The following is a 25,744-nucleotide window of genomic DNA, read 5'->3' as shown; positions in this document are numbered from 1 at the left end:
TGACCTAATTTGATTTTGAATGAGTAGTTGCCATGCCTTCAGCCCTGACGGAAGAGGGCAGGCAGACCAGCAAATGTCAGTGATTGATAATATTATGACAATAGGGCAAATAATTACTGATTATACTTGTTATAAGTGAGGTCAGGTTTGCTAATTTAATCACCCATGTGTGTAATGTACTAGTTTGTGTATCTTCTCACCTCCAGACGTTTGACCACCTCTTTGAAATCCTCAGTGTTATTACTGATACTCCTCAAGGACACGCTTTCTCCCCGCTCGTAGAAAATCCGTAAAGATGCAGGGCTGCTCAGTGTCCAGCCAATCACGTCCTTAGTGGCACAGTTGAACACCACAGCCTTTGCTTCCTGGTCCAAGAGGATGAGAAAGTCGTTTGAGATGGCCAGAAGCGCCTCTAGTTCCCCTCCGGTCCCGTGATCCTCAGCGTGGACTGGCCAGGACACTGCGCCCAGGCTGCGCAGCTCTGCTCCTCCATATGGCCGGCTCTTCTCTTTTTTCTTGTGGGCCAATGAGATAAAAGGGAACTTTCCAGAGGGGTCAATGGGCGTGCTGGTGGTGTGCCGCTCAGCCAGGTCACGCAGGTACTCCTGCCGTGTTCGGGTGGCCATGGCACAGAACTTGTGAGACTTGTGGGCAGCATTTTCCGCATTGATGACTTTAGCCAGCAAGAAGTCCCGGAACACAGAAGACTTGGGGAAGGTCACATCCTCTGGGATTGGGGGTCCAAATGAAGGCACGTCTTTGGAACGAGTGACTGCGACACTGCATGGGGAGGAGAAAACAAAATGAGGAGAGAATGAAAAATGGGAGGAAAGAAGGGCAGAGTTGATGGTTAACAAATCTGTTGTATTGGCCGTATTGGCCAACTATTTAGCAAATTTAGTGTGGGTGTTTTGTTCAGACAAAACAGATCTTTAGGCTAGATTAGATTAGATTAAGTGCTTTATTACACAGTAAATCAACTGGAAATGTCACATCCAACGCTTTAAGTATTTATGCCGTGAAGGTTTAAATGTTTTTTTAAAAAGTGATTCCAGATTCTGCAAAAGATTTAATGTTTGATATTAAGCCTCATGCTGTTTGCTCACTCAAGTATGGGAACGCAGAAAAAAGGCAAAATTCTTGACTGGTAAAAGTGCTAAAGACAGCAGAAAAAGTTCCTGTCTCCACCTTTCTCCTCTTCTTAAGATAATCTCTTTGGTTTCTGATATTGTCTGCTTCAAATTAGTCTTGCATGCTCTCATTTGAGAAGCCAGAAGGCCATCTTAACTATCTTAACCAAGATATCCATCTAAATACTGGTTCATTAAAACTACCAAAAACAATAGTATTGTGTGGACACTGTGTATTTGCTGCCTTTTCCTTATAACAAAGTTAATATCGATATCCTATCCCTCCCTGTTTTAACTGCTCTCCACCTCCCCTCTCCTTGTCTCCTTTTTCCTTTCATTAAGTTCCTGGAATTGCCATCTGAGGCTGTTTGCCTTGTCTGGTATGTCAGGAACTCAGCTGGGCAGCAGTGAAGAGGAAGGAGAGGAGGATGAGGGGAGACTGCTATTCCAAATCTCCTGCCCAAAGCCCGAGAAAACACAGAGCAAGAGAGAAGAAAAATGTGGCTGAGAAAGGAAGACTGTGTGGGAGACTCTGAAAAGATAGGGGAATGACTACTTAGAGTAAAAAAAACTGCATTTTTCCTTTGCAAGGGACAAACAGACTTTCAACCTGCCTCGTGGAATGTCTCTATGTCTGCAGCAGCTGAATAAAGCAGAGCACTTGCAGCACTCTGAAATGGCCTTTCACATGACCAAAAGAGCACTGTGTCTATAGATGGGTCACCTGTTCTAGTCTCAACTTCTTTGTGACCGAATGCACTCAATCACAGATCCTCTCTCAGGTGATAATTGCCAGCTGACAAGAGTGGAACAGTGGAAGTTGGAGCCCTCATCCCACACACTTCCCTGCTGACACGCATCAGCACACATGTTGACACCAGGATTAAATCGCTTTGTCTAATAAGCAAGTAAAGTCAATATGTCACCGACATATTTCTAAACATATCTCAGAGACACCCTGTCCTCACTGGAGACGTGTGGTGTTCAATTATACTAACCGTCAAATTGTTGACACCTCATTTCCCACCTTTCTTTGTTTGTGACAGACAGAGATAAGAGAGGAAACATTTCTGTGGATGAAATTACCTTGGATAGTGAACACATTTTTATAGTACGGTGCTGACAAATGAACACTGGGAATATCCTCCTAGTGCAAGAACTAAGGCAGAAACTAAAGATTACTTTCATTATCGATTAATCTGTTGATTATTTTCTCCATTTATTGATTAATTGTTTGGTCTATAAAATGTCAGAAAATGGTGAAAAATGTTGATCACATCAAACGTCTTCTTTTGTCCCGACCAACAGTCCACGACCCAAACATATTCAGTTTACTATCATAGAATTTCTCTTTCTCAAATGTGATGACTCAGAATCATTATCAAAGTAGTTAGCAATTAATTTAATAGTTGGCAACAGCTAGAATGTCAAAATGTTGATTGCATTTCCCAAAGTAGCACATGTACTGAACTCTAATGGACAAAAACTGTGGAGAAGAAGAAATAGAGAAGAAGGTAGTGTTTAGGTGTCAGGGCATACAAACATGCTGACATTAATGTCCCCGCAGCTATTTACGTGATGAAAATGATTCAAAGAGTTGTATAAAAACAGCATCAAAATGTCAGTTTATGGTTTATCTGATACATTTTAGCAAGTAAACGAGCCAGCGCATAATGCACTGCCTTGTTTACTGTGCTGGATTTCTACCACATTTATGTCATATTCAAAAAAAAAAAAGTGGAAGAAGAGGATTTTATCCCTGGAGGTTGAAAACTATACTTCCTTGGATATCTGAGAAGCTTTTATTTATGACTTTAAAATCAAGCTATAAGAGCACCAGAAACTTGATGCAGTGAGTACAAACTGTTGATTCTGTTAGTGTGAATGTCAGAAACAATTTTGATCTTTTATACCTTGGACAGTCAACATTGGGAGATGCACTGATTGTTCCTTGACACAGACTTCTGCAGTGTTTCCCAATTGGGACAAATTGGAGCCCTAAAAAAATCTGATATTTACTAGTAATTAGATGAGCAGGTTGATGTGAATGCCTTTCCCTAATCAGAAGTTTATACATGAAATTGTATTTGATGTATAAAAGTACCAACATGTCCTACCTTTCAGCCTCTTTGTGCTATTTAAATTACATTTAATACGGAAATGTACTACAAAGAAATTTCAGGCTATTGATCATTTGAAAAACGGACGTAAGCAGGTGTCATTGCAGTACATGTGTTGCAAGCTACATGTTTTGGTGATTTCAGGTTCACCTTGGTCCGGCTACATTGTGTAGAGCAGCTCTCCCTGAAAACTAGAAGTACTTAGAACACTACATCAAGTTAGATTAGTGTTTGATAAGATTCTATTGGTCTGGATTGAAAATGACCCAGAACTGCCCCTTTAACTAGCTTTCACCTTGCACCATTCGTATTACAATTGTTACTTGCGTATAATCAATCTCTGACAGCCCATACCCAAAGTAAGTGACAGAATCACGAAGCAATTTTCGCCTTTATTTCTGCAGATGACAAATGAATCATGCAGGACATTTCAGAGAGGAGCAGCTAAAGTGATTATAGGCAGGCTGAACAAATGATAAAAATAAAATGAGACCTTTTATTCTTATTCTTTTCCATCACTACAAACATCACTCAATACATTACGCTGGAGCTCTAAAAGCACTTGTACTGATCTCAAACACCTGTGAGTCAGTCAACCAAAGACCTGTGACTCATAGAGGACAGGGAGAAGTGATGGGGAGAGAAAGAGAGCTATAAAAGACAGAGTGAGAACAAGACAAGATGAGCATGAAAAAATAACTGAATGAGAAAAAAAAGAGAGCTACATTACAAGGACAGAGTGGAATTGCAGTTCCAGCAACATGAGTCCAGGTGCATGTGGCAAGGTCTGCAGACTAGAATGTACTATAGGAACAGGCCAATAGTGAGTACCGACACTGAATATCTTCTACGCTCGTTTCAAGGCTAACAATGCTAGTGTTGGCCCAACTGTCAGCACATCACCGGGAGAGGAAAACTCTCTCGCCTACAAGATCAAGAGTGCACTGAAGCAGGTCAACACTGATAAAGCAGCTGGTCCGGGTGACATCTCCGGGCAGGTTCTCAAGTCCTGCGCTTATGTCCTGGCTCCAGTGTTCCCAAACATCTTCAACCTCTGTCTGGCCCAGTCCTTGGTCCCCACATGCTTCAGGGTTAAGGTTACCCTCTCACCCTCATCATTACAGCTCCCCCAAGGTTGCATGCTGAGCCCTCCGCTGTACTCCTTATACACACACGACCGCATGGCCGAACAAAGCTCCAACACCATCATAGAGTTTGCTTACGACACAGTTGTAGTGGACCAGATCTCAAATGATGATGAGGAGGAGTTGGCAGGCCTGTCGCAGCGGTGCCAGGCCAACTGCCTCTCCCTGAACGTCAGTAAAACTAAGGAGCTGATTGCGGACTATGACAGGAAACGACAGAGGTCTTATACCCCACTGCAAATTAGCGGGACCCCAGTGGAGAGGGTGGGCAGCTTTAAGTACTTCAGCGTGCATATTACCGAGGACTACAGACTACATATATTGATACTGTGACACTAAAGGCAAGACAGCACCTGTATCACCTCAGAGAGCTGAGGATACTCGAGGTCTCACAGAAAGTCCTGCTATCCTTTGCTATCCTGCTATCTGCTGCAGTACAGAGCTTCCTGATGCAGAGTCCTGCATGGGTCTGATTTTCAAGACCTGCCCCTGCACCTGCAACGCGCAATACCGTACCCGCCCCGCTACCTGCACATATGGCAACCCAACCCTTCTCGTTGAAACAAGATCCACAGCCCGACCAAAACCACATATCCTATAGCTAATAACCAAGTGCAATGGAAACATCTCATAGTGATCTAAAACTAAGGTAGTTCAGGAAATACAATTTAAATGAATATTTTTTGCTTATTATCATAATACTGCACAGCACATCTCCACAGCTACCGTGTCTGTTAGTAACACACCTGATTCAAGCGGCTCTCATATTCCAGGTGGCGCAGAAGACAGAGAAGATTTGGAAAGGACCAGAAAGGATTGATGCAGTGCAGAGGTCAGAGGATTAAAACATTAAATTGAATTATTATTAATTTAGCTTTATTTTAATATATTTAATATAAATATATTTATCCAACACCCACAATTCAACCCACATGTTTTTTTTTAACCAAGAACCACGCCAAGAAATAAAATTAAGACAAAATACCACCTGCGAAACACTTTTTTTGCGAGTCATGGGTACCCGGCCCACTGCAGGACGGGAAGCCTTACCGCCTGGTATGGGAACAGCTCCTCACAGGACAGGATGGCCTTGCAGAGGACTGTAAAATCAGCTGAGCGGACTATGGGTACTGCGCTCCCCTCCCTGCAGAGCTTATACAACAGGAGGTTCGTAAGAAGAGCCAGGAGGATAGAAGAGGACCACAATCACTCCAGCAATGGACTGTTTGTGTGGCTGCTATCAGGCAAACGCCTGCACAGCCACAAATCCCACACTGAGAGACGGAGGAAGAGTTTCTTCCCATTGGCAATCAGAGCCAAGAACAATGAACAATAAACTCTTGAAGGACAATATACCCAAGGACATTAACGTACGTATATCATACTATACTTTACACTACTGCCATTTAAATACTGTTGCCGCCTTATCTGCACTGTTTACTTTATAATCATGTTTAATACGTACTTGTATATATATGTGACAAATAAAATCTCTTAAATCTTGAAAAGAGGTTGAGGGTGAGAGAGAGGGAAAGGACAATTTAGCGCAGAAGGGACTGCTAGGCTGTGTGGCTGCTGTGTGATCCTCGTGGCAGGAGGTTTGGCAGTAGAAATGAAAGAGCACATTCCTGTGGTTTCAGTGATTTGTGGTCTTATAAATATCCAGTGTGTGGGCAGCTCCGCTCTTCCAGTATCCATGACCTACTGCCCACTGAGCCAGGGCAAGAAAAAGAGCATGTCAATACCTATTGGAGTGGGTGGCTCATAGGTGTGTGTGTGTGTGTGTATGCTTGGATGTGGGGAAGGTACATATAATATGTTTTTGTCTACTTGTCACAACTAGTCCTCAAAGCATAAATCGTTTATGTTACACACTATTTACAGTTGGGTTTACTGAGTGGCTTCTTTGGCGAAGGTGTATACCACAATGTGTTCTCAACATTGAGAGCTGAAGTAAAAGATCAAGATCAAGATCATTGTCATAATTCAAAATGAAGAATTAACCCAGAGAGTGATTGACTTTTCACACTATACCAAACATATTCTTAGGAGTCATATTCAGCTCAGTCATTCAATCACTATCACTTCATACTACCTAATGCTAGTGTGTCTGGTGTCTAGTAATAGTGACATAACTGTCTTGATGTATATGTGGTGAAAAAAGAACTGCATTGGCTAATAATTTACTATCATTATGAATGCATTCATCAATGAAGACATCTGTGAACTGTCACATTTTTGCTACGGGGAAATGAACTCAAATAAACCATTTTAAAAGACATAAAAGATTCATATAAATATATAGAAGTGTCTGACGACAATGATACCATGCTTATGCGTTCCTTTAAATTAAAGCACCCTTACTTTTTGTCAACAGGTCATTATCTCTGTCAGCAGTGTCATAATGTCTTTTTAGATAGATTAGATAGATAGATCGCATCCATTTGGACTACAGCCATCGAGATGTGATTGTATGACAGCAGTTTTCAAATTAGTTGGTAATAACAAGCAATTACATTTAATTATACTAGATACTAATAGCATTAGGTGAAACACAAAATATTGTTATGTGGCAATTGTGGTATCTGTTGGTATTTGGTAAATACTATTTTACTTTTTCATATTCCCTCTCTTATATGCCATTTTTTTGCTGCTTGCAGCTTCTGAAATGTGAGGATATGATTTGATGTTTTCAGTGTTAATTAACATGATAATTAAATATTAGTTTGGTTTTTGGTCTGTTGCTCAGACATTTAAAGATGTCACCACGGTCTCTGATAAATTATAAATTTGTGCAAATTTTTTTTTTTTTTTTTTTTACCATTTTCTGACATTTTATAGACAAAACAATTACTGATTAATGGAGACAATAATCGGCAGATTACTCGATAATGAAAATAATCTTTAGTTGCAGCCGTAGAAAACTGCACTTGACTGTCAGCTTATAGTAGCTAGCAGAGCGACATCATGGTAGGTGGTGTGAATTTGGATGTCAGTTGGCAAAACCTTTGTTTACATTTCCAAACAAATGTAGTCCTGGTCTAATTTAGTCATTTCTCCTCGTCCTTCATCTCCTGATCTAACAACACGGATGAGGAAGGTGTGGGTGGATGGAGGCCAATAGCCCTCCACAGCTCCATATCTCGTTACAGCTCTGTCTTCACTAAGCCAGGCCAACTTTGAGTGATCTAATCAAATCTGAAGGAACTGATAAAATCTCTCTTGTAGCTACACCCAACTGACCACCAAAGTTGAGGCCTGTTGGTGTGCGGAGCCATACTACATAGGAAAATGAAGTGTGCTGTATTTCCCTGCCCTGTATGCAAATGTTCTGTGACGCTTATAGAGGACCTTAAAAAAAGAATAACATACATCGAAGCTTCAAAGCATTTGGGTCATCCTTATATAATACACAGGGGTAAAAACTCATCAGGGGTGAAAAAGGTGACAAAGATGCAAACCCTCTAGGGTCCAGGGGCATGCCCTCCCGGGAAGATTTTTTTTTTTTTTAAATAAAATATGGATTTACAGTCAATTTTAGCATGAGGATATAGGGAAACCTCACCCTAGAAATAATGTAATCTTACTGCTACAAAAGTAATGTCAGGGGGACATGAGTTCAGGGCACACAGTCAAGAGAGAGCAGAGCCAGGTACAAAACTGTATTAAAGTGCATTGCATCCACTATTCAATAAAGTTCAAACAAAGCAAAAACACAATATGCACAACGACTGACAAATAAAATGGAAAACATAGCTTATGTTATATTTTGATGGAGGGGGGGGGGGGAGAGAGAGAGAGAGAGGAGAGAGAGAGTGACAGAGGAGAGAGAGGGATTAAAGCAAAACAAATCTTTTGACTGAAATTCTTTTCAAGCCGCAGCCCCAAGTCATATTCCCCATCTGCAATTTGTTAAACATGTTACAGGTTACATAACTTGACGCCTGCTAAACAAATAACATAATTAACACAGTATGTAAAATTATGAGATTGCAGCACCATTCCGCTCTTAACTGTGTTCTCTAATGCAGCCATCAACTTTAAATACTCTACATCAATAGTGTTTTATGGGAAGAAGATGCTTTTGAACAGCTTTTCTATTACCAGTTTTCTTTTTTGTCATTTCAATGCCATTTTCAATCTATGAAATTTTTTTTTTTTATTAATTAAGTATTATTATACACATAAGATTAAGGGAAGACAACACACCTGAAATTGCTATATTTGTTCTGACTTATTTAATCAGTTTGCCTAATTTGCATAATTTCATGACAAAAAAAACATAAGGGGGACGTGCCAGATGTGTCAGAAAATGTTCTGTAGATTTGCTATAGTACGTAGTTGTGCGACCAGGTAAAGCCTCTCACTTTTTCATGAGATAGAGTTACAGGTGCGTTTGGTGACCAGCCATAAGGGCCACACAAACTGTGAAACGCACCTCCCTGCCTTCCGAGGAAGAAAAAAGTCACAGTGTTCCTCCATCTGCTCACTGTGTCGTGTTGATGAACTCGGATTCATAAAGTTATAGAAATTCCATGGAGTTGTTGTTTGGCGGCTGTCCGGTTTAGCTATCTGAGGTTCATGCTAATGCTACACTAACATTAGCACAAGCAACTAGCATGGCAGAAAATGGACCGATAAAGTATTTGTGCGTCCGTTCCAGCTGAGCAGAGGTTTCCAGCAGCTGGACAAACGTCAGCTACAGTAAACACACACATCACTCCATCATGTAAATCTGCAGGTCTGCAGATTATTTTATATTAAACCAGTCAGACTGAGGTCTGCTGTGGGGAGACTCACGTTGGAACACTATAATACCCACTGTACCTACAAATTATACATTTATTTTAGTCTTAAATACATGTGTATTTCATGTGTAAATGTATTTCACTCACTGCTGTACATCTGAACAGGCTGTATATACAGTACATAACCACCCACAGTCATAATGTAGGTGACTGCCTGTTCAGCGCACATGTCAACAGTGAGGCCTACAGCCCACGGGACACAATTAAACGTCTATCTGCAATTTATTTTCTCTTAAGAATAATGTGAAAAACATGAACTTGCCAAGCACAGGACTAATGTTGTAGCAAACCGTTAGTTATCTATCCGTCGTGTGTTAACTCGTTTTCAATGATTGAACATGCAACAACAATACTACGAATCTTACCGTTGTTATTCCATCATGTCAAATTCTGATGTTTGACCCCCCCACACCCCTCTATCTACACTAATCGCACAAATTATCTATTTTGGATTCAAAACGGCGCATTTCGCAGTAAGGTGACAAGTTTGTACCCCTGAATACATTATGACTCATAGCCGAATTCCCTGTGGTGACTATGAATCATAATTCACCTCCGAGACCTCATGTTTCACCTTTATAGTTTGTATGAAATTAGTTTTTCACTTCAGAAAATTTAATTTTCCTTTGTGAATCACAGAGGGTACGTGTAAATAGTATTTGCACTACGATCACTCCTTTGTTGGGCTCTTTGTTCGTGTGTGTGTTGTTGCTCAGTAACGAAGTAGCCCCATGGGGGACAATTAAGACCTCACACAATGTGCTCAGACAGCAATTAAAACACCCATTAGTGGGAGAGGGAGGAAGAGTCATAGAGAGCAAGATAAGAGAACAACAGAAACCTAGATAACAAGACAGGGGAAGAAATAAAAAGAGAGTGAAATGTCCTTCACAGCTGAAAAGTTTCAAACAGGAAATAGAAGAAAGGCAGAATGTTCATTATTTCTTAAAAATGACTCCATGCTGGCACATTGCAATTCATATTACACATCTCTGAGAATGTGGTAATGAATCGTGAGCTGTAGAGAGGGCTCTCAACACTCACAGCCTACTCTATGATGGAGTAATGGGAGTACAAAGGCAACGAGAGATGTACAACTTTTTGAGGCAAAAGATAATATTGTTTCAGCAGTGATGGAAAGTGATTCATGGGGTAAAATCATACCATATGTAAACCAAAAGTCTGAATCATCTATTTAGACTTATTCATAATGCATGTACAGCACTGGCCTGAATATGAGATTCTAATTCCATTTTACCACTTCAATCAGCTTTAACCAGTAAATTCAGCTGTTTGGTGATTGCCAACCCTTCCAGTTGAATAATGGTTCTGGTAATGGGTATTCTTTCATTCTGTTTTTCTATCACACACACTCTTCTGCAAAACATTTGGACTAAATTATTGGATTTTCTGTGTCTTTTTGTGCTCAAAATCCTCTAACATGATATTATTTGACACCACATTTCTTGCACCAGTAAATAATCCCTGTAGGTTAAACTCGGTTAGCTAACTCTAGTAAACTGAACTACATACTATATAAACACAATGCAGATGGCCGCCCACCAAGAGCTGGGCTATGCTTGAGGTTTCTTCCCGTTAAAGGGGAGTTTTTCCCTGCCACTGTCGCCAAGTGTTTGCTCATGGGGGAATGTTGAGTCTCTGTAAATGAAAGAGTACGGTCTAGACCTGCTCTATGTGAAAAGTGCCCCGAGATGACTTTTGTTGTGATTTGGCGATATATAAATAAAATTGAATTGAACTGAATTGAATAAATAAATGTGGTTTTAGTGCTCACCTGTAAGAGCTGTTCTCAGAACAGGGGTTGTGTGCCCGCACAATCACAAAGACATGCTGGAAGTGTGAGCGAATGTTTTTGGGGGTGAAGGGGAGTGCCCCTGGTTCCTGGAACACAATCGTGACGATATCATTCCCAATGTGACGCTTCCGCAGTAGCTGGAAAAGTTCAAGAACAGCAGTAGAAACCAGGGTTAGATATTAAGCGGTTTACATGCTGAAGGCTATGAAAGCAACAGACTCCAGCACATAAATCCATTGACAAACCAGATAACAAATAATATTCTATGTAAAAACAGAATTTACAATTCAGAAAATACAGACAAAACAATGCAAAGTTTAGTAAATTGACAGAGTTCAACTTTAAACAAAATTAGATTAAAATGTACATTGTACCATGAACAATAAGAAACAGTTTAGTGAGCATATTATCCAGAAATGAGTGTAATAACCATGGGATCAAATGAACTGAATTGCATGAAATAAACAGTTTTAATAGAAAAGTCCCAACTAAAACTATATCTGCGTTTTTTATGATAGCGTCAATTCTTAAGTATGGCTCTTCCATAGTTGGATTCCAGATGCACAAGGCTAATGTGTGAGATAACCAAATGGTCTAGACTGGTGCTAGACTGACACACTCACAGTTCTAAGCATATAGATATAAATAGCTGAAAATGTGCGCTGGTTATATTTACCCTCCATGTGTCCTATAGGTCTTGATGTCTTGACTCAATCATTAAAAAAAGCAAAATACTATTGAACACAAAGATTTCAATGTTGATTTGTGAGTATGACATAAATCAAAAGGTACTCGATTAACTTACCTGCTGTTTATTGTTGGGTGTATAGGGCAGCATGGTGGACACATGGAACATGATCTCATAATCCTTGTAAGTGGTGTATAGGGAGTGGGTGCCCGTTGAGTCCGCTGAAAGGGACACAAACAATAATTTGACATGCTTCAGAATATAAACATTTTCCTTTACTGTACTGCATCTTTCCTTTTCCTTTGTTTTCCTTAGTTGTGAAACCACAATAAGTAGTCAAATGGGGAAACCTTTTCACAATTGGAACAGAACTGATACATTTTCTCTGAAACATCTCCACTGTAAATAACTTTGTCCTCTGAACAATTATAACCAAACATCTTTATGTTTCACTTCATCCTCTGCCACAATTGTTGATCAGATGACAGTCGGTGTTCCCTCAGCACTTAACAGACTCTGACCACTGAATGCTAATAACCACCTCCGCAGTCTATCGATGCACTCTATTCAGAGAACAAAACAGTCACAAGGTGTTTTAAAGGCCATACTTAACGCAGCTAGATTACCTCAATTAATTACACTCATTGTACAGGGAGTGCTTTGTATGGCTGTATGTAATTTACTAGAGGCTACGGAAGGTTGTATTACATGTCGTACAAAAAGTGACTGGGAGAGTTTTTACCTCACAAAGCATTTTGGGGGATAACTTAATTGGTATAAGGAAAGTAAGGAGTAACATATCTCAAATAGGCTAAGAAAAGGTACAAAGAGGAGGCACACATAAGGTGGGAATCAATCTTGTCTACAGAAAAACACATATGGTCAGAAAAGAGGCCCCGGGTAAAAACACACAGTGAATTGGAATCTATACCCCAACAGAATAATCTGACACCAAAGGCCATCTGTCACATATTTGAAATTAAATGAACCTTTGTATTTAAGGCAGTGCAGGGAGGAGAGACAGGAGAAACACTGAGAGGGAGCCATAGGGATTAAAGTAGACTGAGACTGAGGTTTACAGAGGTTCTAGGAACAAAAGTCTTTAAAGATAAGATGTTTCAATCATCTGAGACCTTATTTATAACCACTCTACATGGATAAAATGGGTCTTGAAAGATGTGGGTGCCACTTCTATGCACCTTGACATTTTGAAAACCGGGAGGATTACCAAAGCCAAAGCAAAACAGTGAAATGAATGCTACTGTATAAGTGTCCCTACACAATTTATTTCAATCCAACATTCCATTTTACTCCTCTTAATGCACAGCTTTATGCTAATGAAAATCCTTAACAGCAAATTTAGTTTGTATTATAAATTATGAAGTGTATGTGGTACACGCTTTACACATAAGAAAGGGATTGTTTAAGGCTGTGCGATATGACCGAAGTCTCATATCCCAATATAGGTCACTTCATATCCCAATAACGATACATATCACGATATAGCACATTTTCTGTAAATTCAATTAATAAATAGATGTTCTTCTATTGTCACACAATATATATCATATCACACAGCCCTAGGATCATTACCTGTTTCAAATATTGTCAGATCTCTGTCAGGAACAACACCCTTTAGAAGCCAGATGCTCTCCAAGAGGACTATTCCAGTGTACTTGTACACTGTGAGGGTGACATCTATGCTTTTCTGGTACACAGCAACAAACTTTTTTTTGCTGTCAACCTTGATATTTGACTATTTTCTCTTGTTTTATTAAATTATTTAGATCTCAAACCTTGCAGGATTCACTACTGCTCTAACATGCTGCCACTCCACAAATTTTCTCTGGCTTTGTCCTTTCAAATTAACAGTCTTTACATATTACCATAAAGGTCAGATATCAGTTGAAAACAATTTGGAGAAAAAATGGTAAAATGCTATCAAATTGCTTGTTGAGGCGTTGGACATTCACATCATTTAAATGCAGTTGATTACCTCCTGCGAGCTGCAATCCATCAAATGCTTGCTGGGTGACTGAACTCTAGACTATTCTAATCAATGAGAACTTCTACTTTGTGTGTGTCAATCTCAGTTTACCCTTTCAGTGTGAGTTTAACACTACGCAAAGGTTTTACACTGTGCTTGTGAGACGACTTGTAATTTCTGTGCGTGTACATACTTTTGGTGTCCAGCTGGGCGCGGTACTTTGTGAAGCCTTTGAGTCTAACCCTCTCCCCCAGCAGATGAAGGAACTCCTCCAGTGCAGGACCAGCTGATTCATTGTTGTACATCTCCTCCTCGCTGCTCTGGCCCGCCATGCAGTACATCACCCCCACCTTTCGTTGGAAACTCAGCTGTATAGAGAACAGAGATTGTTACAATGAAAAGGGGAGACACAAGCATATTTTTGTGTAGAAATCATGTCACCGTGTTGACATTTTAGGGAGAATTCATGCTGGCATTTTAGAAGTAACCACTTTGGGTTTGTACTGCAGTGATCTCTGTGCCATTTTCCAGCAAAATCATGTTGACATTTTCAGAGTTCATCTTTTGATGATTGCATCAGGGAGCATGAGTATCAAAGAGCTTGTTTCTTTTTTTTTTTGTTTTGTTTTGTTTTTTTTTCTTTTTAAGGTTGATGTGTGTGTGTCAGGGCAGACTGACAGCACAGTGAGAGGAGAGGACAGGCAGACAGAGCAGAGATTTTCCTCACGATGCAAATGTCTCTGAGTATAACAAATAGTCAAATGTTCAGCGAAATCCAACTGATTTAGATTTCTACAGGCTACTTTGTGTTTCAGTTTAAGTCAGACCTTGGATGGAATTATTAGCTGATTAGAAACCTGGTTACCCTTACACATGGCTGCGAAATCGGCGTTCTCCAAGAGAAATCTACCTGAGGAAGCCAGGTTTCTCTAACCCCCTACCCAAATTATGGTATCCAGGTTTCTCATTAACATGAAGCTTACTGGGGAAGGCCGACTGTAAAAGCACTGTGTGTGTGTGTCTCCTTACCCCCTGCTCATCCAGCTTCATCAGCTGCTCAGTGACCTTGGGTGTGTTGAGTGCCAGGCGGAGGCAGTGAACGTTCAGCTCAGGCACCAGGTAATCCAGCACCTCTTTGAGGGGCAGGCCTCGAGCTAGACCATGCTTGGATGTGGAAGGTACTGCATCTTCTATGATGGAGCCACGTAGGGTGTTCAACTGGAGACAAGGCAACCAGGTGGGGTGGGACGAGAAAGTTGCAAATGCAAGGGTCAGAACAACTTCAAGTCATTTGCAGTGAAATTGTGGAAATGACTTGCTACCCACTAACTAATCAACTGACAGTAATACAGAAGTTAGACTATAATCTTACCTTTACAGACACATATATGATTGTATGAGTAAACCAAAATACAATACAGTTTTTTTTTCATTGACCATTGGGGTACATACCGTGATTTTCTCTTAATGGTTTCTCAGGTGTCAGCCATAATATTTTAAACATTCTGAAACACTTCCCTGTATGATTTTGTCTTAGAGCATATAGATGTTAATAGTTTTTGTATTGGTTATGAACATTTTCATCCGGTTCCCTCCCTTTCTGCTCTGTGCAGGTTCTTTCAAAATCACCCTGTGACTGACAATAGCGCAAATAGCTGTCCAGCCATCACACCAGTAAGTCTATGTTTGGAAAACTACAAGGAAGCCTGTGATGAAGCCTAAAGGCCTGCACAATTGAATTCGATTTGAAACTTAAGAGTGCTCTTCTCAAGTGACAATCATGGTCAGTGTTCCATCAGGGGCTCAGGATCACTCATGAAATTCATCATTTTCTGTACAAAATCCAGGCTTAAAAGTACATCCTGCCAGACCATTTTTTTGTGCGGCTACAGGGAAAACAAAGTGTGGAGAATGGTCTGGCTAAGCAAGGAAAAAGAATGAAGAACTTGTAGGTTTTGTTGCTGTAGTTTCCACTATTAAAAAACTCTTAGCCTTGAGGCTAAAACAAACTCAAAGAGGACTTCCATGAATAAATCAAGAGGACTGTAGAAGGACTAGGACCTGAATATCATATCGTGAGCAAATACAGCTAGATATCTCTAGTGGTCCCATGGCTCTTAAAAAACCAAGTGTCTGTGTTTTGTGTGTCTTCAGTTAGTGTTCAGTAAGGCCGATGTTGGTGCCAACACCTTCTTGGTTAAACAAACTGGAGAAGAGAAACACTCTAACTGAAGAGAGGACAACAGCTCTCCTCAGTGGACACTGGACTTGTCTCTTCAACATCAGTGCATCACACTCACTCCCACACAGTCACACACATATATATCTATACCTGCCCGGCTCTCTGCTCTGAAAATAGCAATTAGAGAGGAGAGAGGAAGGGAAGAGAAGGGAAGAAAATAGAGGAAAACATAGCACAGTAGGTCGTGCGTCATCCCAAGAGATTGGAAGGGCTATTACTCATGGTGTGCTTCAATACGAGAGCATTGCTTTTCCTTTTCCACTCAAATACCTTTGGCGCTATTTTAGTCTCGTTTAGCTGCGAAATGGCACAGCTCAGTCCTTCACAGATGAAGGCTGACAAAGATGGTAGGTGGGCGTTCAGCTCAGGGAATGAGGACATGGATCTCTGGCTCTAGTATGTCTATAGGAGATGGCAGCAAGGGCTAGAGGTAGAGCTGCCGCTGTATTCATTTTTTCCTTACTGCACAAATTAGTGAAGCCATTCAAAACGTTGCAGTAACCACCATTAAAAAAAAAAACCCTCAGATGTTATAAGATAATTGGTTCCCAAATACTGTATTGGCCCAAATATAAGGCGACCCCCCCTTTTTCCAATACCTGTTTTTGGAAAAATACTTTTTGAAAGTAACTTACATCATAGTATAGTTACATACTCACACTCTCCTACCAGGCTCTTGGAAGCAGTCAAAAACTTTTGCTGGCAGTTAGCATTTCTATGACTGCCTGTTTGTCTTTTTGAGCTCCTTATCATCTGTGATCATCTGTGGTATTTAGCAGCTTGACATATTCCATTTCTGCAATAGAGACGTCAGAAGACGCTCTGGACTCATTTTCAGTTGTCATGAATTTATTTCCTCCGTGGCAGAAAAACACGTTACACGAGCCTTCAGAAACTCCTGCAGGTTAAACTAGACTAACCAAACACTTTTAGTGCTGACTGACTTTATAGCCTCTCTAGTCTAAATGTCTATCTTTATTCCAGTGTTGTCATTAAAAGGCTAACTTTGCAGCAGTAATATTGGTCGGCATTTGGCAGGCATGTCATTCTTCATGTCAAGCCTGAGAGAATAACTAATGTCCCATCACTGAGCCGCTCACTCAGCGGTGAAGAGTGATCAGCTTGACTCTGCGGTGGGTGTGACGTGATTGCGTAACTGGTAATGCAGTAACTGTGGTAGCTCTAGATAGAGGGATTCTGAAAAGATTTCCTCTCACTGCAAACTGCAGATTGAGCACAAATGGGAGATTAAATTACAATTGAAATCTAACACGCAATAATTTGCGGTGATGTCAAGGAATGGAGGCGGTGGCATGTAAGGTCTTGAAGAAGCTACATCTGGTAACATCGAGATGAAGCTTTATAATGCCCCCCCCCCCCCCCCCCCCCCCCCCCACCGGCTTTTTCAATAAGCAAGGCTGGGCACAGATCCTATATGTTAACACCCACACAATCTGAACTCATAATAGCTTCTCAGTAACATTAGTCAGTACAGAGTGTACTAAATATTGACACATTTGTGAACATGAACATTCATGGCTTCAAAGGGAACAGCTACAATTGGACAGATCAACTGGAAACAATTTAAATAAAACAATCAGCAAATGAAGCCAATAAAACACAATGTATGTCAGAAAGGTGTAAGAGGTCATGCATGTCAATGTACCTCACTCGTTCTGAAGATGACCCTGTAGCTGTACTGCTGGCCATGCTCCTTGTGTTCCTCCAACTTCTCCCTCCTCAGACTCACTGCCACTGGGCCCAGATTCTCATCTACCCCCAGGTAGTTCCAGTGTTCTAGGGGTGAGAGGGAGTGATGGAGATTTGATGGATGAGGGAGGGATTTGAGGAAGGGATAGTCATAAAGGGACAATGTGAATGAAAGAGGAAATTACACAAAGGAATAAAACTTGTTAAACTAAAGGATTAAAATAACTTCTCTAATACTTCCTCTACAGCTTGCTAATCGTTTTTATTCTTGCTGAAACGCAGAATGAAATTTAATCAATACTGGATTCTGCACAAATGCTGCATCAGCTGTAACTTGACTATGAGCAGAAAATGATATTTTGTAATGGGTATATTTGAAAATAAAATTGTATATACAGTATCTATTCAATAGTATTTAAGACTGACATTTTCCACTCCAGAGATGGAGAAAAAGCTTTTAAGGACAAGAAATATGAATCTACTAATCTAAGCCCATACTATCTTATTTTGCCTACCTCTGAGGTAGAAGTACTTTCGATAGTAATAGGCGCCAAGGTCAACATGCTCCACAATGTATCGTTTGGACCTGTCAGCATGTTGGCTTGGTCCATCTTTAGAGGCCTCCAACACAGCCACACCAGCGTTGGTAAAATGAGTAGTGAGGGTGTTCTCCAAAGGTCCTTCCTCTGTACTGCCAGAGGAATTGCTTGAGCTCCCACCACTACCTATGCTGCCCTGCTGGAGGATGCAAGACAAAAAAAGTAAAGCCAAAAAAGTAATCACACTTTAATATTCAGTACATTTTCAATATGTTGCATTAGACTTTTAAGTGATTTTCAGTGTTGGTGTTATCAAAATGGTTCAGAAATGAATTCTGCATACTGCAGTTTTGAGATTAAAATTGTTGAACCCCAGTGAGTAATCTTGATAGGAACTGAGAAAAATGACCATATTTAGAGATACTCTTCATGAAATCCAATCATCCTATTCTTGCACAAAACCTACCTGTTTAGCAGGAGAGATGTTCCTTTCACCCTCTCCACCAATCTCATTCCTGAAACATGGGCAGCTGAGCACCAGATCATTGCTCTTATCATCACCTGGGTCCAAGGCTGGGTTGGTACCGTGTCCTCCTCCTGACCCCTCTTTGCTCAGCTCCTCTTGTGAGCCACAGGGTGACCCATACCCTCCACTCTGATTGGAGGAGAGGGATGATGTGGCTGAAGCAGAGGCAGCAGCAGCAGCCGAGGCACCTGTAGTGGTGTTCTTGCGTTTGGCCCCTGACTGCCGGCTCTGGATGACCTCATTGAGGTCAAAGAGTAGAGACTGGACATCAAAATGGGAAAAGCCTTTTTGGCATAGCCAGGGTTTGGGAGGGGGGCCACCCTCATCCCCTTTACCCCCATCCTCAACATCTGAGCCAGCCCTCGATGTGTCACCCTCCACCTTCACACTGCGCAGCTTGCGGAAAATTGACTCTCCGCCTGTCTCTGACTTTGACCTCCTCTTCAAGTGCTTCTCTCGTTCCTTAAGCCGACTGGCAGGACTACCTCTTGCTGGTCCTAAGGGTCCATCGGGCAAGTCCAGGGCAGCCTGTTTTACAGGAGCCACAGTAAGAAGCTCAGTTAGCCTCTCTGGAGCTGGGCTTCGCTGATCAGGGGCCTCAGAGGACTGGTATCCTTTTAGCATGTCAAAGAAGCTCTCACCTGATACACCGTGTTTATCGATGGATGAAGTACTGCCATACTCACGGTGCATGGGTGTCCACCCAGAGAAAGACCAGCCCTCATTGCCATCCCCATCCAGCTCACTAATAGTTATATCACTGTTACTCCGCTGGCGGATGCGTCGCATGCCTTTGCGAGGTGAGCCTAGATAGCCATCTGGTGACAGAAAACGATTGTCCTTTCCCTTGCTTTGCATCTTGCTCTTCAGTGTGTTGTGGATGTTGCGGAGCATGGATGAGTCCTGAGGGCTTATCAGGTGGCCCAGTTTGGCTGACAGATTGCTGTGGGCTGTGACGGCTGACACCCCTCCTCCTCCACTGCCACCACTACCACAACCACCACCACCACCACCACCACCTCCACCTCCTCCACCACCTCCTCCTCCAAGTCTTTCTCTATCTCCATTTCCTGATCCTGAAGAGCTGGTGATGGTGGAGCTGGGTGAGTCAGTTTCCACAGTGATATGCCAAACACCTCCTCCTCCCCCATCTTTCCTTGGGGGCCAGTCGGCCACACGAGCCCGAACCCCCATTTTGGGGACGCCAGGGTTGGTGCCGGTGGTGGAGGAAGAGGAGATGTGGGCGCTCTCACTGCGGGGTGGTGGTGCCCCTCCATTGGGCAGTCGAAGGCGGCGGGTATAGAACTCATCAGTAGCCGGCACAGAGCCCCCAACCGAGCGCTCTGTCTGGGAACGCTTGAGACTGGTCATGATGGAGTTGGGAAAGGGTGTGGGGAGGGGAGATGGGAGGGAAAGGAAGGGATGGGGTGTCGATGGGTTTAGATTAGGGTCAACATACTGCCCACTGAGAGAAGTGATCAGAGAGCGTCACGGATACATTTGATTCTGCAAGAAGAGCAAGGGAAAAGAAAAACATGAGTAGGGCCCATAGACAAATAACCAACAGTCATTCACAGATTTCAAATCAGCGGTTTACAATAAAATGAATGGTAGCAATTACATCTGTAAGTGTAGAGAATTTCAGCAAATACCCTACAGCTTATGAGTGTTGCAAAGATGGCTGGCTTATAACTCTTACAAATCTACTGAGTGCAAAAAAGTAGAAAACACAGAATATTAATTACTGGTACAAATATTCTCATCACACAAGTGCAAGCCTTTGAGTTTGGATTCTTTTGAGTTGATAAAATAATAGTAGAGAGACTGTACCTTCACAAAGCTGGAGCTTGATCAAAAGAAATATGTTGATGGTGAACTTTCACAGCTGAAGTCTCTACAACACAGTCTGCATTGCAACCATGCAAGGATTGAATTCAGTTCAATCAGGATGGGACCAACTCTATAGTTGAGAAACAGTAAAGAGAGACAAAAAGAGGAAAACGGTAGAAAAGAAAGGTGGAAGGAAAAAAGAAAAGAAAAAATAAGTTAGAAAATTTCAGACATCACATGTTCTACAATATCAAAGTCTGACTTTAATTTCAGCTACTCCAACAACCATGATTATACAGTAAACAATTGGAAACTACAGTACTACTGTCAAATTTAGCCCAACAAAGCCTGTAAACTCTTTTTCATAACACAAAGCAAAACCACCAATCGAAATGAGGCTATATTTTGCAGTAACTAAAGACCATGAAGTTACTGCAAGGTCACATGCTAGACTCTTGTGTCAGACAAGGCTTCAATTAACATGTTTTCTCAAAACACTTTTTAAAAAGGAGTACTTCACCAATTTTACATATTATGATCAGTTTACTGGTCAAAGGGAAAACTAGTCAGTCTGTAAAAGAAAAAAGAAAAAACAGCCCAGTGTTTCTGTGGCTCCGGAGGGAGCTTTGTTCAGTCTGACAAAATAACCTTAGCACTGTCATCCAGCTTTTACTGGCTTGAGCACAGAGATTACAACTGTTTTAAGTAAAACCTTTGTTCTGCCCATGAACATAAAAGCTGTAAAGGCTTGGTGTCACCTACACATATGGTGATGTTTATTTGTACATATTCTCAGAGTACCTTATTTTTGGGAAAGTGCAATACTACATTAAGTCCTCGGAGAAAGGAAAGGAATTTGAAAATGTATTCCTGTCAAGTAATTGTATGTCATTCTGGAAACTGTGTCAGCTAAATAACTAAAACAGTAAAGTCACAAAATGGTAAATGGTAAATGGACTGTACTTGTATAGCACCTTTCTAGTCTTCCGACCACTCAAAGCGCTTTTACACTACGAATCACATTCAACCATTTACACACATTCATACGCTGAATGGGTACAGGGGCTACCATGCAAGGTGCCAACGTGCCCATCAGAAGAAATCTAATCATTCATACACATTCACACACTGATGGCACAGCCATCAGGACCAATTTGGGGTTAAGTATCTTGCCCAAGGACACATCGACATGCGGACAAAAGGAGCCGGGAATCCAACCGCCAATCTTCCGATTAGTGGACGACCCGCTCTACCTCCTGAGCCACAGCCGCTCAAAAGTTTCAGGGTTGGATTCTTGATGCCATCAGCAAGGGAGACATGTCTTTTGTTTGGATTTTTCATTACTAAAGCAATCATTACACTCAGAATAACATGTTCAGGCTGATAAATCTTGACCTTGCTGTCCAAGACCTTGCTTAGCTCTTGGGCAGTGCAAACAATGTGGATATTCCGTTGAAGGGCTCGGGAGAGTAATGAAATAAAGAATGACATGTACAAATCAACATGACCGTGTGTATGTGACAGTAAGTGTTTACAGTTTTCATGTGTATGGACATATTCGGGCAATGAAGTCAATCAAAAACTACACAGCCATTAATGAGAGTGCCGAGGAAAGAGTTCAGTATGGTTGAGTATATGTTTGTCCATAATGGTGCGCTACCTCTCTTTTCCAGATCACACTTTATATCACCATGGAGATATGGACTTGTACAGTGCTGTTTCTGTGAGTGAGTGAGTGAGTGAGTGAGTGAGTGAGTAAAAGAACATGGCAACTTATTCTCTCCCTTCCTTTCCCACAGACCTCACTGTGAAGAGTGTTTTATAGGAACTACAGTAACTTCACCTGGTCTGACACTCATGTTCCAAACTCTTGGATTGTTTTGAGAGACTCATTGCTGTTAAGTTTTCAAATGTGATTTTCAATACCTTCAGTGGCACAAACAAAATACCAGTCACTCTCATAGAATGATGGTACAAATTTCACAGATATCTCATAAAACCTAAAACCATTTGCATGGATTAATACCACGAGTGGTAAATGAGAAAATGCTTTTTTGTGATATGGTTCATTGACCCTTTAACAAAGATCTGAGGTGCTTTGTTGTTGCAGTCTGGGGCCTTGAGGACAGTTCTCATGATAAAACAAAATGCCCTCTACTCTCTGTTGGTGAGTTGTTCAGATGGGTCTGTTTTAGTGCGTGCTTTGGTTAAAATATTAAAGCGTTTTGAAGTCTAACAGGCAGAAACTCAAAGGTAAGTTCTTGTTTCATTGCCAGGTGTTGGTGATTGTATGCATATCTGACTGGGGAATTTCCATTTGCAGATAAATACTGCATTGGATTCTGCTGTGGGACCATTTTGATATGCTAAAGAGGCCTTTCAGGTTTTTGTTGGAGATAATGTTTATTCTAATGACAAAAATATAGCCTACTGTAAAAGTTGACAAGCATTCATGTGAACTGTCTCAACTGGTGATAAAAACAGCTAGTAGAACAGATATTAAGACACCCTGGGTGGATTATAATTAAATAACTCCAATCAATTCTCAAAAAAAACTGAAAGCATTAAATGAACCTCTTCAGAAAAGTTCTCTTCTATGTCAGAAAAAGAATTCTTTTCAAACTTTTAAATAAATTTCAAATATCAAAAATCTGTATAAAATAGTGGCAACAACTTCAGAAATATTTTAATTTCGACTCAAATCAACAAAATACCAAATGATACTGTAAATCATTGCACAATCACAAAATACATGTATTCCAACAGAGATTCAAAGTTGACAATGCACTATCCGGGAGAAAACTAATGTATTAACTATATTGTTTGTTGACATCATAACTACAACAAAATTTGGCAAATTCCATTGTAGATCTGCTGGTACATCAAAGCAGCAACAAAACAGTTTTTCAATTATCATACACTTTTGAAGCTTAAAACTGGAGAGCCCTAGACTCTTTGTTCTTCTTCTCTTATAAACTAAAAGGCTGTTCCACAGATAACAGCCCTCGGTGCATGAGTGGCATGCTCATCTAGAACACCCAATCAGAAGTTTCATCACAATAGCATGTGCATAACATAAAAGATTGACAACGTAACTGACTTTGGAGTTGGTCATAAGTGGTTTCTGGTACCAAGAAAGAGCAGAATTTAATTTCAGTCCTCCAAAATGGTACAAGCAAGAGAAAAATTACTTTCCAATACAATAAAGAGCATGTAAACTAAAAATGAAAAACAGTATTCTTTGTTTTAAAAATGTCACTGTTGATCAACTCCAATCAAGACTAGTTTTCTACCTCATCTCTAGTTATTTTTTATTATTTTAGCACCACTGATTAGATGCTATGGAAATGAGGCCCCTGTCCCTTTGGCCACGTAATAGTTGAGGTAAATGTGGAGATCAAAACTAAATACATACAGTATGACAGTAGCCTGCTGGTCTACAAAACATGGTCAGTCATACAGCTCAACGCTTCCTGATACACTGCAAATACACAAAGCGAAGCGTTGTCACATCAGTTATCATTCATACATTTTTAGAGCCATCAAGAAAACCACATCATGATTACATCACTTTTTCACAAGGACCCCAAGAAAAGGACAAAAGAGTAGAAGTCAGAGAAACACTGCATTGGCCTCCACTATACACCAATGACGCCTCTGAGTTCACACTCGAAAAATGTATCCCAAATAACTCTCTACAAAGTGTCTTTCTCTCTCTGTGTGTGCTGGGGACTAGCTAGTCCTCTTTAATGAGCGTTGAAAGGAATGAGAAAAACTGAGTGAAAGAGAGAGCAAGACTTAGAGAAAACAGTGAGAGAGGAGAGGATTATAGGTTGATAGACTGGGAATTGAGAGAAACGAATGTGGCACAGCATGCCTCTGTGCAGTCGCAGAGGACCAATTACACTGACAGATACTCAGTAACCTTTAGCAGTGTCTAAATGAGGTCGACTCCTGAGGTAAATATGTAGCATCAATGCTCAATGCAGCTAAGTGCTATGAGATTGTCTGCTGGCCTGGTTGACTGGAAACTGCTAACAGAGAGACTTTTTTGTGTCTTATATATGATGGTGGCTGAGACCATAAGCTTGACATTACCGAACCATGCAAGTGTTGTGGCAATACACACATTTATTTATCAATATATAATATTATTGACGATTTGATATTAGAAATACAATTCTGGTAATTTATAGGAGAGGGAGTTTAATAGCCGATTCTCTACAAAGGGAATTTTTAGACTAAAAAGACTGCAACTTTGGATGATACACACTTAATTTGGCTGACTCAGAATGCCAAAGCCTTATAAAATGTATTTTTGCATGACTGGGAATTTTGTCCCCCTTAATCATGAAAATAAAGGGTGACTTCATGGCTGATATAGCCAAGAGGAATAATTTCAGTGACCGATAACACTTCCACTCTATATATGGGCATGTGAGTTTTGTCTAAAAGACGGACTTGAGAAAATGTGAATCAATCATTTAACAAATTCTTAAAAAGCAACAACTTTATTTATCTTGTAAATACAAGTCCTTATATACTGTATATCTTATAGTACATCTCTGTAGAGAACTATGACAGAATTACTTTTAGGTTAGTACTAAATACATCAGGTGTATTATTCTTAGTAGTAGTAGTAGTAATAAAAAAATCTGTAAAATCAGTATGATGACGTCCAGCTATACATCTCCACTGAAACTCACTCCACCAAGACCAACTGCCTCACTCAAATTAAATCATCGATGCATCAGATATGATCATCATCAGGCCCAAATCCCTCACCAAAACCTTTCACAACCTCTGCCTTACCATCGATACTCAACTCTGTCTCTCTCCCAACACATCCGCAACCTTGGAGTCATTTTCGACAGCTACCTCTCCTTTGAACACCATGTCAAACAAATCACCAGAACTGCCTTTTTCCACCTAAAAAAACAGAGCTTGTCTCCACCCATCACTTCTCATCCTTCTCTGCTGCCGAAACTTTGATCCATGCTTTCATAAAATCCAGCATTGACTACTGCATTCTTTATGGCACATCATCCAAAGTCCTTAATAAACTGCAATACATCCAGAACTCTGTTGCTTGACTGCTCACCCACCCCCGCTCCCGTGACCACATCACTCTGGTCCTTCAGAACCTCCACTGCCTCCCTGTCCCACAACAGATCCAATTCAAAGTCCTTCTCCTCACTCACAA

General features: G+C 40.9%; 1 protein-coding gene across 2 annotated transcripts in view; it reads right to left on the bottom strand.

Moving 5' to 3' along the window:
• sipa1l1 (signal-induced proliferation-associated 1 like 1) overlaps positions 1-25,744 on the bottom strand; it is a 97,451-nt gene that overhangs the window by 19,194 nt on the left and 52,513 nt on the right. For both annotated transcript variants that reach the window (XM_044376921.1, XM_044376922.1), the window contains exons 5-13: positions 20,542-20,671; positions 18,652-20,217; positions 18,162-18,384; positions 17,603-17,733; positions 14,724-14,912; positions 13,888-14,062; positions 11,825-11,928; positions 10,999-11,156; positions 201-780 (exon numbers count right to left, since the gene is read on the bottom strand). In XM_044376921.1, coding sequence (XP_044232856.1) covers positions 201-780; positions 10,999-11,156; positions 11,825-11,928; positions 13,888-14,062; positions 14,724-14,912; positions 17,603-17,733; positions 18,162-18,384; positions 18,652-20,082 — 2,991 coding nt within the window. In that variant the 5' untranslated portion in view covers positions 20,083-20,217; positions 20,542-20,671. The remainder of the gene's footprint in view (positions 1-200; positions 781-10,998; positions 11,157-11,824; positions 11,929-13,887; positions 14,063-14,723; positions 14,913-17,602; positions 17,734-18,161; positions 18,385-18,651; positions 20,218-20,541; positions 20,672-25,744) is intronic.

The sequence above is a fragment of the Thunnus albacares genome, chromosome 16, assembly GCF_914725855.1.
Source record: "Thunnus albacares chromosome 16, fThuAlb1.1, whole genome shotgun sequence".
Taxonomy (NCBI): domain Eukaryota; kingdom Metazoa; phylum Chordata; class Actinopteri; order Scombriformes; family Scombridae; genus Thunnus; species Thunnus albacares.
This window is presented reverse-complemented; position numbering and strand designations above follow the sequence as displayed.